The sequence below is a fragment of the Nycticebus coucang genome, chromosome 8 (genome assembly GCF_027406575.1).
Source record: "Nycticebus coucang isolate mNycCou1 chromosome 8, mNycCou1.pri, whole genome shotgun sequence".
Taxonomy (NCBI): domain Eukaryota; kingdom Metazoa; phylum Chordata; class Mammalia; order Primates; family Lorisidae; genus Nycticebus; species Nycticebus coucang.
Genome location: NC_069787.1, coordinates 116,039,114 through 116,056,726, shown reverse-complemented (window position 1 = coordinate 116,056,726; position 17,613 = coordinate 116,039,114). Strand labels below are relative to the sequence as shown.

The following is a 17,613-nucleotide window of genomic DNA, read 5'->3' as shown; positions in this document are numbered from 1 at the left end:
AAAGTCTAAAGACATTTTTGTTTGTTCTAGCTAGGGTGGTACTATTGGCATCCAGCTAGTAGAGGCTAAGGATGCTGCTTAGCATTTTGAAAAGCACAGGGGAAACTCCCATGCACACAGAAAGTTATCCAGTCCAAATGCCAGTAGTGCCAAGGTTGAGACATGCTGCCTTGGAGAGATAAGAAAACCAAAGCTCCTAGCACATAAGTCCCTGAATTCTAACTCTAATCATACTCTCTTGCAATTCTGCATAACATTGAACTCTAGAGTCAATCCTGAACTTCTCGTTAGTCTTAGGATATTAAAAAACTGGTTTGCTCAAGGTCACTCAGTAAGTGGCAGGTCTGGAAATCAGTTCCAATTCTCTAGACCCTAATCCTGGGCCATTCTCAGAGTGCTACAGCTATTGAGAAAAAAGACTCCCTGAGAAATGGACCTGACGCTCTCCAGGCATCTCATCTTCCAATCAATAAACAGGCACAAACTACAGGAGAGGCACATTGCTGGAGAGGGGGGCACAGCATGAAAAATGAACAGAATGCTGTGCAGCTCTTAGTGGATTACAGTTTAATAAAAGTTAGTTACGCGCAGCCCTTAGTCTCATTTCCTGCATACACACACATACTCGCGCACACACAAATGGAATTTGAAGATTTGGAAATATGATTATGGGTAAGTTAGGGACACAGAACACGTGCATGTGGATCGGAGAGGATCAAGAAAAAGTCTTTGACTAAGACGAGGATGCTGATGAGGTCTGAAGACGTGGCAAACTGTACTGGAAAGCGATCCACCAATGCGAAGAGTGATAAATTCTGCAAACAATTTGACGCAGTGAGGCAAAGCAATCCAACACCTGACACTTCTACCTTCCCCAAACCTAAAGCACTCAGGAGCTGAGAAGGACAGAGTATAAAGTCACCTCCTCCTCTTTCCCGTCAGAAATACACAGCTTTAATTAAATGGGGAACTTCAGAAAAACCTCTCATGACCAGTGGCTCTGCCTAACATTTAAAAAATCAATTATCTTGGGCGGCGCCTGTGGCTCAGTGAGTAGGGCGCCGGCCCCATATACCGAGGGTGGCGGGTTCAAACCCAGCTCCGGCCAAACTGCAACAAAAAAAAAAAAAACAGCCGGGCGTTGTGGTGTGCGCCTGTAGTCCCAGCTGCTTGGGAGGCTGAGGCAAGAGAATCGTGTAAGCCCAAGAGTTAGAGGTTGCTGTGAGCTGTGTGACGCCACGGCACTCTACCGGAGGGCGGTACAGTGAGACTCTGTCTCTACAAAAAAAAAAAAAAAAACAATTATCTTAACTGGAAACATGATTTTCAACATGACAGTCAACACTGTCCATTTCTAATATTTTGTGTGCACTGCAATCAACATAACCATTCGTTTTATCATCAGGCCAACAATTGCCTAGTAACATTAACACACAACAGTACAGAAACTGGTAGCCACATATCTATCAAGATTTATAAATGGGCTGGGTGCAGTGGCTCACACCTGTAATCCCAACACTCTGGGAGGCTGAGGTTAGGAGTTCGAGACCAGCCTGAGCAAGAGAGAGACCACTGTCTCTATAAAAAACAGACAAATTAGCTGGGTGTGGTGGTGCGTGCTTGTGACCCTAGCTACCCAGGAGGCTGAGGCAAAAGGGTTGTTGAGCCCAGGAGTTGGAAGCTGCTGTGAGTTATGACAAGACCCCTGTATCATTCTAGCCTGGGCAACACGAAGAGACCCTTTCTTCTACAAATAAAACATTTTTAAATGACTACTTATGAATGATGAGAATTCAAACAATAACTACCTACATTGTAAATTATCATACAATTTAGAGACTCAACTTTTAAATCTTTGAGAACATGTCATTCATCAATAGTCGCTTACAATTATGTTTAATCATATTAATCTTAATTTCCTACACAAAGTAAGCACTAATAAATAATAAGAATCACTAATCAGGGCGGCGCCTGTGGCTCAGCGGGTAGGGCGCCGGCCCCACATGCCGAGGGTGGTGGGTTCAAACCCGGCCCCGGCCAAACTGCAACAAAAAAATAGCCGGGCGTTGTGGCGGGCGCCTGTAATCCCAGCTACTTGGGAGGCTGAGGCAAGAGAATCGCCTAAGCCTAGGAGTTGGAGGTTGCTGTGAGCTGTGTGACGCCACGGCACTCTACCAAGGGTGATAAAGTGAGACTCTGTCTCTACAAAAAAAAAAAAAAAAAAAAAAAAGAATCACTAATCACTAATAAAAGCTGTAACTGCCTTAATGGCTACTCAAACTTTTAAAATATTAAAGTTGTCAGTTTCTATGACTTTGATAATTTGTCAGTGTTTGAAAAGATTAATTTAAAAGAACACCAGCTCTGAGACTAGAGGAGATAAATAATACCAAATGTGCTGGGGTGACAGTGGTGGTGGTAAATGAATGCCGAAAATAAGCTAAATGATTCTGCAGGGCTCTCCTCACCTCACTTAAGAATCACAAGAGAAATCTACAGAAAGCAAGTCCTTAGCAAACTTAAAACAGAGACTCTGAAGTTTATGATGAAACAAAGGATCTTTTACCTTTTAATAGTGACAGGTAAAGTCGGTATTTCTCTCCACCATGTTTTATTCTCTGACAAAGTTCAGGCAACAGTTTTTTCCACCACAGAGTCTATCTTAGGAAAAAATAAATAAATTTTAGCTTGATGCATTTTATGGCCAATTTCAATGAAAATAACATTGTGTAGGAAAATAACAGGGCAAAAATACATGATTTTGGATAAGATATCAAACTTTTGTTAGGACAGAAGTTGTATCAGCAGCCAAGCTTCTACTTAAATTACAACATAAAAGGTTTGTAATTTGGAAATCCAGTTAAGACGTATATTGTTCATATGTACAATTTGAAGGCTATTTTCAGGAAGAAACAGGCACGTCCTGTTATCTCGTAGGAGGCAAAACGACAGGAAGAAAGGGGAAACAAAGTACTGAAGTCTAAAACTCTCTAATTCCCAAATTAAAGAACATATGGCACAGAAAGTATTTTCCCATCATACATTTGTCTCCTAAATCTTCAGGTAATCACCTACTTCATTTCCAAACAAGAGATTTTTCATGGTGATAACACGCCATCACTATATATTTTAGCATTTAACAGAACACACAACACAAACTAAACATACACACTCATTACCCCTGCATAGCCCTGTGAGGTTGGACTAGCACTAAGATCATCCAATAGGACTATGATTGATCCAACCTAGAAACATCATCTGAAAAGCATACCCGATTCTCTTCTTTCAGTTCGTGGGTAGCATACGGGATGACCGCCTCCGGGCACCTCTCTAACAGTACTTCTAGGCACTGCTCATGCTCTTTCAGGCGCGTACGACACAGAACATGGACACTGAGGCCAGCAACAGTGTCTTCCAGGAGTGGTTCCAAGAACGGAATAATGGAAGCTATGTCAAATGAAGGACCACATATAAGAGACTAAGAACAGAAAAGTGAAATGTTATGGAATGAAGGACCCAAAAAACTAAAGCACAACATATACAATTCAATTTTAAAAAATGACTAAACCTCATTTGCCAAAAAAAAAAAAAAGACTACAATTTATAATGTATGATGTATGTACGGTCTTTGTTTAATAAAGTGGAAGGAAGTATTAATCTTGAAAGCACCTCTGATTTAAAGAATAAAGGTCTGTTTAATAGCAGTCACTTTTTAAAATAACATGATATTGCTTTAGACCAAATGCAAATTGAAAGTAATGGGAATTCTTTAGGACTCTATCCTAAGGAAATAAACAACCTTGTGGTCAAAGATTTAGTCCAATGATGTTTACTACAAATTTACAACAATAGGAAATGAGTAAATAAATTACGGAACTTTCATATGATTGAATACTACACAGTCATCAAAACTGTATTTTCCAAGACCAGTTAATGAGAAAATGCTGATGATAAAACGATGAGTAAAAACATCAATGCAAAATTACGTTCAGAGCATGATTAGTTTTGTAGAATGTAATGCACAATTAGAAATACCTCTGGGAGACCAACACAATTTTGGTTGAGAAGATAATGCCTGCTTTTTTGCTTTCTTTTCATATTTCCCTGCGTTTTTTAAATTTTTCTATAAAGTAGTCTATACATAAACCAAAATAAAATTTAACACTTAAGAAAACTAAAGCGATTCTTTAAAACCTAATTAACTGTATTAATAACACCTGCCACAGGCTGAATGAGAGGGAGCAGGAAATACTTCAGTATTTGCAACTTTACCAATGTTTTACTTTTTAAGCATTTACACTCCTCTGGATTCTACCACCACAAGGACTCTGCTTTCTCCTTCTCCAGGACAAACATGAGATGGTCATATCCTGATTTTCTTGTCCCTGTATCCCTTTTGCTACAGCATCTTCTCAGACTCACAGAAGGATGTGGGACGCGATCTCTCTATTCACGGTCAGCGTGATTATTTTATTCCAAGTCTCTACCAAGGAATGAGACTGACAATAAGGTTGGTCCTTTTTCTTCCTGAAATTTTAATAAATCTAACTAATTTTCTGACAATAAGGGGGCAAAGATGAAATAAGGTGATAATCTCTCATTCATCAGCTCTCCTGACATGGCAGAAAACAGATGATTTCTATTATTTAACTCTTGGTCAATCAGGGTAATGAATGAGGTAGGAAGGAGCAAGGCACGGATTCCAAACCATGGTTAAAATGAAACGTGTCAAATGTACTACAAAACAGATTATTCAAGAACTTTTATTTAGGGTGGCGTCTGTGGCTCAGGGAGTAGGGCGCTGGTCCCATATACCAAGGGTGGCAGGTTCAAACCCAACCCTGGTCAAAAAACTGCAATAAATAAATAAAGAACTTTTATTTAGTTTATCTGTATTATCAATAAGTTTAAAAATAAAATAGTTAAGAAACATAAAACAACACATATATCACTGGATAAAAAAATGGTCCAAAGGTTATTCTTACTCTTTTGTTTGTTCGTTTGTTTTTTGAGACAGTCTCACCCTATTGCCCTAGGCTAGAGTGCTATGGAGTCCCGGCTCACAGCAACTTCAAACTCTTGAGCTTGAGCAATCCTCTTGCTTCAGCTTCCTAAGTAGCTGAGACTACAGGTGCCCTCCTGGACACCTGGCTTGTGTTTTCTATTTTTTTTTTTAGTACAGAAGGGGTCTTGCTCTTGCTCAGGCTGATCTTGAACAGAAGGGGTCTTGCTCTTGCTCAGGCTGATCTTGAACTCATGAGCTCAGGAATCCACCAGCCTCGGCATCCCAGAGTGCTAGGAGTACAGCCGTGAGCAACCCCAGCAGGCCGGTCATTCTTTCTCTTTATAACACTGTTAATCTGCTTCTTAGCAGAGAGCTCCACTTTTTTTTTCAATATTGAAAATGGACTTCTTTCCACTCTCAACACATGCACTATTTATTCCTTCCTTTGATCAAGACCCGGCACCTCAGCCCTGACACTGCAGGGAAGGAATCCACTGGCTTCTCTGTCCTCTTCCCCCACCGAGACAGGCATGGCTGTGGCTCTCAGGAAAGGTGTTGGCAAGGTGGGGAAGGGAAGGGACCCATGACAATTTTGGCAAAGAGCAGGACATTTACCAGTGTACCGTGTCATTCCAAATAGTAGCTTTTTGACATGATGATTTATATTGTTTTCATTTTAATTATCATGCAAATAGAGTATTATAGTGATTGAGGGCAAAAGAGAGAAAATCATTTCTCTAGTTGGTGGGTGAGTATAGGAAAGTTGTACTGTTTTGAAAAAGTTCTTTAGGTGATTCTGAACTCTCCTACTCCTCAGAAGCAGTAAGATCTTTTTGTTCCTTGATGGTTATTGTTTTTTTAATTATTAAGATTAACTGAGCCACAGAAAATTTAGAAAGAGTTATACTTAGGAAAAAGATTAAGAAAAATCTAGGAGACTATATTTTACTCCCTTAATAGCGAAGAATGTACCCTTCTTAAATACTTTCAAATGAGTTTTAAAAGATCAATGAAATTACACTTTTCCAAGCAGTGACTGTAAATACAGTTTGAAGCTTTATCAGGGGAAATTTAATGAGACTCATCCCCATTACAATTCTGAATATGTACTCAGTGTGTTCTGGGAAGACAAGGCCCTGCCTGTCCACCACAGCCGCAGCACACGCTGAGCAATATTTCTGAAATGCACAAACTAGAAGCTAGGCCCTCAGAAGCCTCTGCACCACAAGGGTACCGAGAGAAATGAGAACCATCTCTGGCGATTTTTTTTTTGTAGAGACAGAGTCTCACTTTCTGGCCCTCAGTAGAGTGCCGTGGCATCACAGCTCACAGAAACTTCCAGCTCTTGGACTTAGGCAATTCTCTGGCCTCAGCCTCCCGAGTAGCTGGAGTACAGGTGCCCACCACAATGCCCGGCTATTTTTTTTGTTGTAGTTTGGCCAGGGCCAGGTTTGAACCCGCCACCCTCCATATATGGGGCGGGTGCCCTACTCACTGAGCCACAGGCGCCGCCCAATGATATTTTTTTTTAAGCAACAATGACACTTATACCAGTTCCCACAGTGTAAATCAGGGATTGCAAACTCAAAAGTCTAAGGGAGTCCAACAGCTGACGAAGATGCTTGCAGGCAGCTGGGATAAGGAAAATGGACACGAGACACTGGCATCTGGATCAGGATGGTCACTGTGCTGAAAGGCCAGTGTGAGTACTGCCCATGGGGGAGCCACGGTCAGTCCCACGGGTCTCAGAGGTTCCCAGTTCTGCTAAATTTTTCAAGAGCAACTTGAAACTCAGAATTCTTAGTATTAATGTATCTTAATGTTTACATGTTGGCAGCTACACTGCCAAGACCAAACAAACCAGATGTGGGGACTATATTCAGTCCTTAGGCCACTGACCTACATTAAATAAAACCACATACACATCTAGCCAAGGCAAACACAGACTACATTTTTCATTGTCAGTTAAAACACTGTCATAGTCAGAACTCTTACAGGATGGTCCACATTCTCTGATCATACCCCCTTTAAAAAAAGAAAAAAACTGCTTTAAGGAGCTGGATAAACTCTTTTGACCAGTTTAAAACAGATAGTAGTGGTTGGCTGGGTTATAAATGTGTAAGCCAACACTAACAAAAGAATTACATCAACAGAAATATCATTTAACATTTGCTACACATTCATTTCATAAAGTATTTTCAAGCACATCTTGAAAATGAGGAAGGCAGTCAGGAGACGTGCTGAAGCTCACCCATCTATGTGCTTGAAACCAGCGTCCTGGCACCAGATGCTTCACCCACCAGCAGTTTCAAACAGAGCCAAGAATTCCCTCCAAAGCACATGAGTATGCCTAACTACGGATTCTGTCTCCCAAAATCATACACTCTAGGTTAACAGGACACCTGAGGTCCACTACACTGTATTATAATATGCCTATTCATTAGAAAAAAAGGCATTTTCATTTACCTGCAATTTTGAAAGATCTCCTGCATAATTTTCATCAGCTAAGGAATCAGATGACATTAAGACATGAACCCATGGATAGATTAAGCCATAATGACCACACGCGTTTATCTAAAACACAAGAGAATTTATCATGAACAAATATAACCAAAGAAACCGTTCCTTTATCCATTCCACAAGCAATCATTAATCCCCTGCTACATCACAGAATTAGCTTTCCTGGGAATGGGAAGGAAAGCTTTTTAGAATGTATTGCCCTGGAAAATGTTCCAGTCTTGCTGTTTCTACGGCATATAATCTGTACTAAATATTTCTTTATATTTTAAAATTTAAAACAGGCACTTTCTAGCAAAAAGAGCAATACTATTTTTAAGTTAATTATACTTGAAAGAGTTAATAATAATAATGGAAATAATTTTTATTTATAACTATTTGCTTTGGGAGGCAAAATATTTTTCATAAATTCTCAAGATAATTCCAAAGCAGCCCTCCTTATTCAAGAAGCTGCTGACTTTTCTAGTCAACCTGCATTATCCGTGGCACACGTGAAGGGCAACCAGGAAGGAGACCAGGGAGCAGAAAGGGCAGACAGAGCAGTTACAGCTGCCTCAAGCGCTACAGAACAGCTCTGCGTGTACAGCTGCCAGGACATGGGCCGAGGAAGGAAGGTTTATTTCCGTTCCTCCCACAAGGTTTCCACGGTTCTCTCCCACCAGGATGGTCTGCAGATGTCTCTTTCCCCACGTTCTAATTCATGATCTTCTCCTGAGGAAGTACAGCCAGGCTGATGATCTGGGGAGAGCCCCTTCCCCTGATGCTTTGGCTACTGAGGTACCACTGTAGTGAGAAAGGGACAGTATCCAGTAGGGGGCATTCCTTAAGAATATAAAATTGTTTAAAATGTGGTCAACTTCAGTCATACGCAAATTTTAAGTGTTTTATTTTTAACTCCTGCTTAAATAGGATATCTGGTAAAAGTAAACTAGGTCGATTTTAAGTCATTAAAAGTAAGACAGTGGAGGGACTTTACCTAACAAATGGAATCAATGTAACCTGGTTCTTTGCATCCTTGATGAATCCCCAAAATAAAAAAAATAAAAAAGAAATAAAAATAAGAAAGTACATTTTTTGTAAAGTGCAATGTAGAGATGAGTTAAGTATTGTTTCAATTTCTTACCAGATCTTCTGATGTTCGCAATGGTGTGGTGTCAGGAGGCTGCCTCTTAGATAACCTCCAGATATATTGTGATATGAGTTTAAAAAAGAGTTCCTGAAGCACCACATCTGGGAGACACGCCACTAGCTGGGCTTCCCAGAAGTCCACCAGGAGCTGAGGAATCATATCGTCATCCTTAACACAAAGCACCTTGAAAACAATGAAACAAGCCTCTGTATCCCAGATAAATATAGGAGCACTGATCAAGTTATAGTGGGGCTGAGTATCACACCATCACGTGGACCATGTAATTAACTTAGACACATTTAACAGGAACAGACAGGTTGCGTGAGTAGAAAGTTTCTAGATATATTGTCCTGATATGTACTTCTATCTTATGAATTAGTTGTAAGTCCTTTTTTCTAATAAACAAATGGAAAACTTCTCTTATTTTACTCTCTACTCATTTTATCAGGCCATCTAGAAAAACTGTATTTTCAAAGTGGCAAACCTTAAAAAAGGAATCTGCTTCTTCAATTCCAATTTTGTTGTTCTTCTGCAAGCCCAGCACTGAAGCCACAAGCAAGGCAGGCTGCGTCTCCTTCAGGTGATTCGCAAGCTTGGTGGGAATGATTTGTCCCTTCCTCTGTTGAATCAACAGTCGAGGTTCCAGAATGAAGCCACATACCAACTTCATCTTTAGATAAGAAAGAAATTAGGAACGAAATATATATTTTATTCAGGTTGTCAATCTTGGAAATACCGTACATGCTAGTGCACTCGTGATTTACTGTTAAGCTATTAGTATTTACTTTAATTGCTATTTTGTCTTTAATTATAAAGATAAATTCCTCCCCCAAGAAGGATGTCACTGTCTTACAGAAGTTACTGATATATAAGAATCCAGCTGTCCTATTTTTGTTGAGTTTTATTTTTACATCTATTTGATTTGAAAATAGTCAGTCCTCCGTATCTGTGGCTTCTATATCCGTGAAGTCAAACAACCACAGATTGAAAATATTCAGGAAACAAAACTGTTTCTGCACCAATCATGTATGGACTTTTTCATGTCATTATTCCATCAGCAATGGAGCACATCAACTACTTACACAGCATGTATATTATACTAGGTATAGTAAGTAACCTGGAGATGATTTAGAGTACATGGGAGGATGTGTGTACGTTATATGCAAATATTATACCATTTTATATACCACGAACTTGGACTTCCATGGATTTTGATGTCCGTAAAAAATACTAGAACCATGGGTGGCGCCTGTGGCTCAAGGAGTAGGGCGCCGGTCCCATATGCCGGAGGTGGCGGGTTCAAACCCAGCCCTGGCCAAAAAACCACAAAAAAAAAAAAAATCCTAGAACCCCCCATAGAAACCCAGAGATAACTGTAATACATATTACATTTTTTCAAAATTATGGAAAGAAAATTCATTTTTCTTAGAATTCTATCCTTTAAAATAGAAGATTCCCCAATGTTGACTTGCTCTCCTCATCATAAGAAAACATGTCAATTGTACAGTAATAAAGCACTTCTGCTCTTCTAGTTTGAGAAACTGAAGGCATACTATGGGCATCTGAGCACAGTCAGACAACAGTACAGAAGCAACGGTTATGAAGTACGGCCGCTGCGTTCAATTCCGCTTCCCCACTCATCAGCCGTGTGATCCTGATGAGTTATTTAACCTCTGCGTGTCTTAGCACCTTCATCTGTACAACAGCTCTAGTTGCAACTACCACACGGTATTACTGTAAGAATTCAATGAGATAACATATTCAAGGGGCTTAGCATAGGCCTGGGACATAATAAATGCTCAATTCACATTTATTTCTTATTCCCCTGAATGATTAACATCTTTGGCTCATGTCCCTAAATGACCTCTTTTCCAAGGGAAAGATCTATCTTTGATGGATGAATCAAACGTCTAATCCTACATAAAATTACCTGTGATTTTCCCCAAGTGGAGGTTTTCTGCAACTACTAGACTCCCGAGGCTTGTGGTTAATACTCCCCTACTGTGACTCTGCTCCTTCTCAGTGAACAGGCACATCCCTCGTGGCAGATCAGACTGTCCGCGTGGGGTCGAGGCTATTCCTCAGCACCAGACTCAGTTCTCTGAACATACCTGACACTAGGTTGACAGGTCTCTGAATACCCATCGCTGCCATTTTCTAGTCTATTTCTTTTTCATTTGCCAAATCCAAAATCCCACTGGAGCCACTTCCCTTCTAACATTAACTATGTTTTCCAATATGACCAAGAAAATATAACCTAAAAGGACGACAGAAGAAAGCTAAACATCTCAGAACCACCAGGTCCTCTGCCAGCCTGCTGTGAACACCAGCTGGGGCACCATACCTCTGAATGGCTTTTCATTTCATTTCTGTGCACGTCAAGATCTCCCATTTTCAGAGCCACTGCTGCCTTAGTCAATGTCAGCAGGATTGATGACGACCCAGAAGTGTCCAGCTTCCTTAGATAGCTCATGGCTGTGGAAGGATTAACATTCTTCATAGAAGGACTACAGAGGACATGGGGAAGTTGCTTCGGCTCAGCCACATAAAACATCCGAACCACTTTGGCTGCTAATTCCTTTGTTGAGGACAAACAAGGAATAAAAAGTCAGCAAAAACAAAGCAACAAAATCACCCCCCTCCCCAAATTATACATCTATACACACACAAAGCTGAGACACAAACATTGCAATTAACATAAAATTATAGTATTATGTTTTGATTTTTAATTATTTTGAGACAGAGTCTCAATTTGTCACCCTGGGTAGAGTGCTGTGGAGTCATAACTCACAGCAACCTCAAACCATTAGGCTCAAGTGATTCTCTTGCCTCAGCCTTCTGAGTAGCTGGGACTACAGGAGCTCGCCACAATGCCTGGATACTTTTTTAGAGACAGGGTCTCTTGCTTAGGCTGGTCTTGAACTCCTGAGCTCAAGCAATCCACCCACCTCGGCCTCTCAAGAGTGCTAGGATTACAGGCATGAGCCACTATGCTGGCCTTATTGGTTAGGCACGGTGGCTCACATCCGTAATCCTAACACCCTAAGAGGCCAAGGTGGGTGGACTGCTTAAGCTCAGAGTTTGAGACTGGCCTGACCCAGAGTGAGATTCCATGTCTACCAAAAATAGAAAAACTAGCCAGCCATGGTCACGGGTACCTGTAGTCCCAGCTTCTTGGGAGGCTAAGGCAAGAATATCACTTGAGCCCAAGAATTTGAGGTGGCTAAGAGCTATGATGATGCCACAGTACTCTACCCAGGGTGACTGAGACTCTGTCTCAAAAATTAAAAAATAAAAAATATAAATATAAAAAATAAGAAAATAAAAAAATAAAAAAGACAAGAGTTGATGCTGACGTGTGGGAGACCTGACATGACCTGAAATGATCTCTTTGCTGAGTTATAATGAAGAAAAGGCAGTGAAAATATGTACCAGGGTGTGACCAGCATTTTTAATTTTAACAGTTTAGAAGAAGGAAAGAAATATTTGATTAAATTACGCTTAAAAGTCCATCATAAAAATCTACAATTTAGTTCAAAATATACTCAATGAAGTAATTTACATGAAAAAATTTCACTTCTCTCAAAACCTTAGAACATTTGGTAGCACAATTTCCAAGCTGGAATATCTGTACTCATCCATGTTTAAAATATCTGAGACACTAAAAATAATCATTAATAATATCTTAAGGCTGGGCCCAGTGGCTCACACCTATCATCCTGACAATTTGGGAGGTCATGGTGGGAGGATTACTTGAGGCCAGTAGTTCAAGACCAGCCTGAGCAAGAGCAAGATCCCATCTCTACAAAAAATAGAAAAATGAGCCAGGAATGGGGTGTGTGCTGCACACACAGCAGCTCCAGCTACTCAGGAGCCTGAGGCAGGAGCATCACTTGAGCTTGGGAGTTTGAAGTTGCAGTGAGCTATGATGACACGCCACTGCTCTCCAGCATGAATGACAGAGTGGGACTCTGTCTCAAAAAGAAAAAAAAGTCTTAAAGTCACTGGGCTAAGGTTCTATAAGAGAAGTTTTGGACACGAGAAATGGACAACTAACGTGAGAAGGAGTGCAGATGAGAAGAAGGCAGGCAAGGCCCACTTCCGAGTCACTCTGCTCAACACGTGCTGCTGTCACGGGGCAGGTCCCTCAACCACAAGAGACCCTGTAGCTCCCTGTGTAACGGGAAAGCCTGAGAAGATGACCCACAGTTCTTTCCTGAGCTTGAATTCTGTGATCGTTAACAAAGAAAGAAGCACATCACTTTTTTAGAAAAAAAAGAGCATCAAAGAGTAGAAATATTTGGAAGTTGACTTGTAAATGGTATTAAATAAATTACTAAAATTAAAAGTTAAAAATATGAAATATAACTAAATAAAAACTCATATTCACTTCACTCAATTCTTCATCCAGGTTTTCATAAAGTGAATGGTTAATATAAAAGATTAATCCCCTCTCATATTTCTGTGATGTATCCTCCACTGCCCAGTCCACACGGGCCAAAACTTCAGCCAGAGATAGTCCAGACATCTTATAGTATGGCAAGGTGAGGTGAGAATGCTGGGTGTCAAGCCTACAGGAAAGGAAATTTAAACAACTCTCAAATTCGTCATTTTTATGCCTAGGTATCTAACACAATTCATCATAAAACAGATCACACTTTCTAAAGGACATAAATCTCATTGCTGAGAGTAATGGGACTAAGTTCCTAAGTTTTATTTTACAAAATTATTCAAATGAATGCAGTTTCTTTGCTTGTTCATAATAAAAATAGAAAAATTATAATTCAGTAAGTGAATTTTATTATTTACAATGTGCTTCTAAAATAATGGTGTTTACAGGCAGAAAAAGCCTGTTATATTAATTTATAATCATTCACAAAGTTCAACTAAGTCTTTAAAACTTACGAAAAAAATTGTAAATATTATTCTTAAAAATAAAAGCACTATTCATCCTAGTGTTCCCTTCTGACATCAACAGAAGCTTTGACTGCTAAGATTAAAATTGCAGACTGTGGGTCTTGCACTCCTTAAACCCTGCTTGGGCCATTCTCTTTGACTGTTCTGCCTGTCTCACGGTGACACTAGCTTTCATTTTGTTATTGCCACCTTTGAGCAAACATCATAATACAAACTGCTACTGCAATTCAACTTTGAAAAGTAATACATAGATACCACTAAAAAAATAAAATAAAATTGCAGACTGTCCACTGACACTTCTCTTGTACTCAGACAATGAACTAGTAATACAGCTGTCTCAGAGATTTTCACTGGTCATGGGCCTAAAAATCCTTTAAATTCATAAACTAAGTAGTGGGGTACTCATTACATACCCATCTAATAAATTATGACTCCTTGAAGGCAGGGAATGGGTCATACTCACTTTTGTATCTCTAAGCCTAGACTAGACTAGTACCTACCACAGTATGTATGTGCTTAATAAATGCCTGTGGAAGAAGTGAATACATGAACCACCCCTCTCCTGTGTTATATCATCTAGTAGGTAAGTACCAGAGATGGAAAAACTAGAAAGTGCACCCAAACTTCAAGATGGCTTCTGTAACGTGGTTCTAAGAGGCGTCACCAACCTGCTGTAACAGTCCCCAAGGTGCCCACAGCTTTCCCTAAATGCTTCCAAAAGCTCTGCTTTCTCTCCAGGTTCCAGCTGACTGGCATCCATTAGGGCAGCTCTCACCAGCAGATGAGCCTCGCTGAGAAGATGAATGCAGCTCTGGGTCTTGGCCGTCTTGTAGGTGTTGCTGTAGTCTACCTGAAAGAGAAGAGACAACACTCATGTTGCTGCACAGCAACCTCCACAGGTCCCCCGTTCTTAAGAATAATTACACATTTTGTTAGTAAAGTCAGTATTTGGATACATTAAGCCCTAAGAGTAAGTAAGTGGTTATTTACTATTCTGGTGGGCCTTAGCTGAAGTGTTTTTTTCCACCATCAATGGAAATACATACACAATTGTAAACACAACCTTGTTAAACACCTCTGATCACTAGTGAAGGTCCAAATAACACTGTCATATTAATAGTACTGTTAACCGTGCAATAAATCGACCCCAATTTGATGACTAATGAACATATTAGAAACAGTTGAACTGTTTTTTAAAGTTCCATGATTTAACTCTTTCTCAAATACACACTGAGTATCTCTCCCTTATTTTGGTTTCAGGTGTTGAGTTGAGCTTCTATTATATCCATCTGCATAATTCACAGTGGGCTCACAAACATTACCACTAGCTAATCTGACTCACTCAGCATATTCAGATTCCTGTAGCCAAATCACGAAGTCTACGACTTTCAATTAAGAAAGAATAAAAAGGGCAGCGTCTGTGGCTCAGTTGGTAAGGTGCTGGCCCCATATACCGAGGGTGGCGGGTTCAAATCTGGCCCCGCCTGAACTGCAACCAAAAAATAGCTGGGCGTTGTGGCGGGCGCCTGTAGTCCCAGCTACTCGGGAGGCTGAGGCAAGAGAATCGCTTAAGCCCAGGAGTTGGAGGTTGCTATGAGCTGTGTGATGCCATGGTACTCTACCGAGGGCCATAAAGTGAGACTCTGTCTCTACAAAAAAAAAAAAAAAAGAGAAAGAATAAAAAGACAGGGCAAAGGTGATATAATTATCAGCATTAAAATGCCAGGTACAAATCAGGCAACATTTTGATATAATAATCAAAATTTATATCACCCATGAGGGGTGTATGAACATCCTGTGCCTCCAGATGTGCTAACCTAAAAAAAAAAAAAAATCACCTATACAATATTCTGGCTGAGAATGCACAACCATTAAAAAAAAAAACTAACATTAATTTTAAAAGCATATTCTAATTTAATTTGACACCACAAATTTAGCTTGGAGAAGACAAAAATGCCCAGTTGTTCACCTTCCTGCCATATCCCAATAAAAATTCTTTACACTAAGATGTTTTGTAAAAACATTTTTAAAAAGGGGTGGCACCTGTGGCTCAAAGGAGTGGGGCGCTGGTCCCATATGCTGGAGGTGGTGGGTTCAGGCCCAGACCCAGCCAAAAACTACAAAAAAAAAAAAAAAAAAAATTTTTTAAAAAGAAAATACCAGAAAACAACAAATATATTCTGGAATACAATTGTGAAAAAAAAAAAAAAAAAATCAAACAAATCCCAAATAAAGAACACTGCCAAAAAAAAAGACAAAAGAGGAAATTGTATTTTTCAAAAGTATCAATGTCTTAAAAAGAAAGGCTATAGAAATATTACAGATTGAAGGAGGCTAAGGAGACACGATAATTAAATACTCATTTAATTACTATTAAATGAAATGTAATTAATCATTATTGGATCATTGAATCATTATTGGATCAATTGACAAAATTAGAATATGACTTTAAACTGGATGAAGTATTGTGTCAATGTTACATTTACTGAAGCATATGGGTGTACCATAATTATGCAACAGATCATCCTCTTAGAAAATATATGCTAAAGTATTTAGGGGCAAAAGGCTACCACGTATCCAATTTACCTTCCAATGGATTGGAAAAAAGGTAGGAGCATTTGTATTTGTGTGTGTGTGTTTAGAAAGCACAAAGAGATGAGATAAAAAAACAAACAAAAACAAAAACAAAAAACCCAGAGAAAGGCAAATGCGGTAAAATACTGACTGGAGGTGAATCTGGGTGGGGAATAAAAGGTTTTGTTTATTCTAATCTTAGTCTTGCAATTTTCTTTAAAGTTTGAAATGTTTCAAAATAAAGAATTAAAATAATTTCCAAGGATGAGTAGGAAGCTGCTACTCTTAGAACAGGAATAAGGATGCCCCTTGCAGGGCCCTCCCCACAGGACAGCGCTGCAGTTGCTGGGGTGCCCCAGGACAATCTGCTAATATTTCAAGAAGACTGAGACAGGGATAAATAATCTACAATTTCTCTTAGCTGCATTTCACGGTTCTCTTGCTAGGTTTCAAAGACAAGATGAAAAGCTATTTATGTGTATACTGGCTAATGGATCCTCTTAGGAGGGTGGGTATGAATAAGGGAATCTCATTTTAGTGAAGGAAATTTCTACTGGCTCCTCACATGTCAGAAGCTATGAAAACAAGATGGCGGAGAAAGGTACACGCTCCACTGGCAGAGCCTGGAAGGTGGTTTGCTGTGGCATCCTGGATGTCTGATAATTAGAGTCAATTTCTGATCATCAATTTCACTCTAAATATCTATAAATAAGAATCAAAAGTTTTTAAAAGTACCATCTCTTTGTACAGTTGCACTGGTGAGACTGTATTCACAATATACAAATTCCACCCAGCCTCAGCTACAGGAGGTATTTTGCTCTTAACACTGGTATCTTTTCTAGAACTAAAAGCAAAACAAAGGACAAGAAATTTAAGACATTAATACATGACAGTTTTAATGGTAAATAGCGGAAACCATAAAATAACTGTGAAATTATTTTCACCAGGTGTTTTCTTCAGTGATTAGCTGTATAGTCTACTTTTAGAAACTAGTAGTTCACAATACTGTGTAGGCCTGTAGCATTTAATATTCTGTAACTGTCACATATTGATAAACCCGTTGCTTCCAATTCACTCCCCAAGTATTTTTAAATGAGCAGTATGTTCAAAGAACAGGCAAGACCCATGGAAAGGAGAAGAGCCTCAGCTGTAAGAGTCCCTGTGCTCAGGGCAGAAGACCACAAAACTCAGTCTGCTTAAAGCATTACCTCATCTCTTAAGAGATATCTCTTAAGTGAATTCACTATGTGATACATTTTCTTGGGTATACAATGTTAAAATTTCTGATCACATGATTTTTTAAATAATCAGAAAGTTGTTTAAAATCATTAAAAAAAAATATATACTTTTAGAACGTCAAAGGTGCAAGGCTACAAATTGCTTTTTCCTCTTGTCAGAAAGCTGTAAGAGTCAGCCAGTCAGTCTTAGACTACTCTGCATACACACTAAGTGACTAGCCAACCCTGATTCC

The 17,613-nt window shown here is 39.5% G+C and overlaps 2 protein-coding genes across 9 annotated transcripts in view; one reads left to right on the top strand and one right to left on the bottom strand.

The window, feature by feature from the left end:
• CP (ceruloplasmin) overlaps positions 1-8,836 on the top strand; it is a 56,776-nt gene extending 47,940 nt beyond the window's left edge. The window contains exons 20-21 of the mRNA XM_053599663.1: positions 4,406-4,510; positions 8,649-8,836. Coding sequence (XP_053455638.1) covers positions 4,406-4,497 — 92 coding nt within the window. The 3' untranslated portion in view covers positions 4,498-4,510; positions 8,649-8,836. The remainder of the gene's footprint in view (positions 1-4,405; positions 4,511-8,648) is intronic.
• The window catches only part of HPS3 (HPS3 biogenesis of lysosomal organelles complex 2 subunit 1), a 39,805-nt gene that overhangs the window by 2,973 nt on the left and 19,219 nt on the right, over positions 1-17,613 (bottom strand). Inside the window, exons 8-16 of one of the 8 annotated variants that reach the window (XR_008381690.1) lie at positions 16,878-16,986; positions 14,237-14,418; positions 13,042-13,222; positions 10,996-11,229; positions 9,136-9,321; positions 8,646-8,834; positions 7,472-7,579; positions 3,272-3,478; positions 2,567-2,661 (exon numbers count right to left, since the gene is read on the bottom strand). Coding sequence is in view for 4 of the 8 variants with exons in the window: in XM_053599665.1 (XP_053455640.1) it covers positions 2,567-2,657; positions 3,272-3,478; positions 7,472-7,579; positions 8,646-8,834; positions 9,136-9,321; positions 10,996-11,229; positions 13,042-13,222; positions 14,237-14,418; positions 16,878-16,986 (1,487 nt within the window). In the remaining 4 variants the exon portion in view is untranslated. Of the gene's footprint in view, positions 1-2,566; positions 2,662-3,258; positions 3,479-4,470; positions 4,528-7,471; positions 7,580-8,645; positions 8,835-9,135; positions 9,322-10,995; positions 11,230-13,041; positions 13,223-14,236; positions 14,419-16,877; positions 16,987-17,613 lie in introns of those variants that run through there. The other 7 variants (XM_053599665.1, XR_008381691.1, XR_008381692.1 and 4 more) reach the window with 7 other exon arrangements.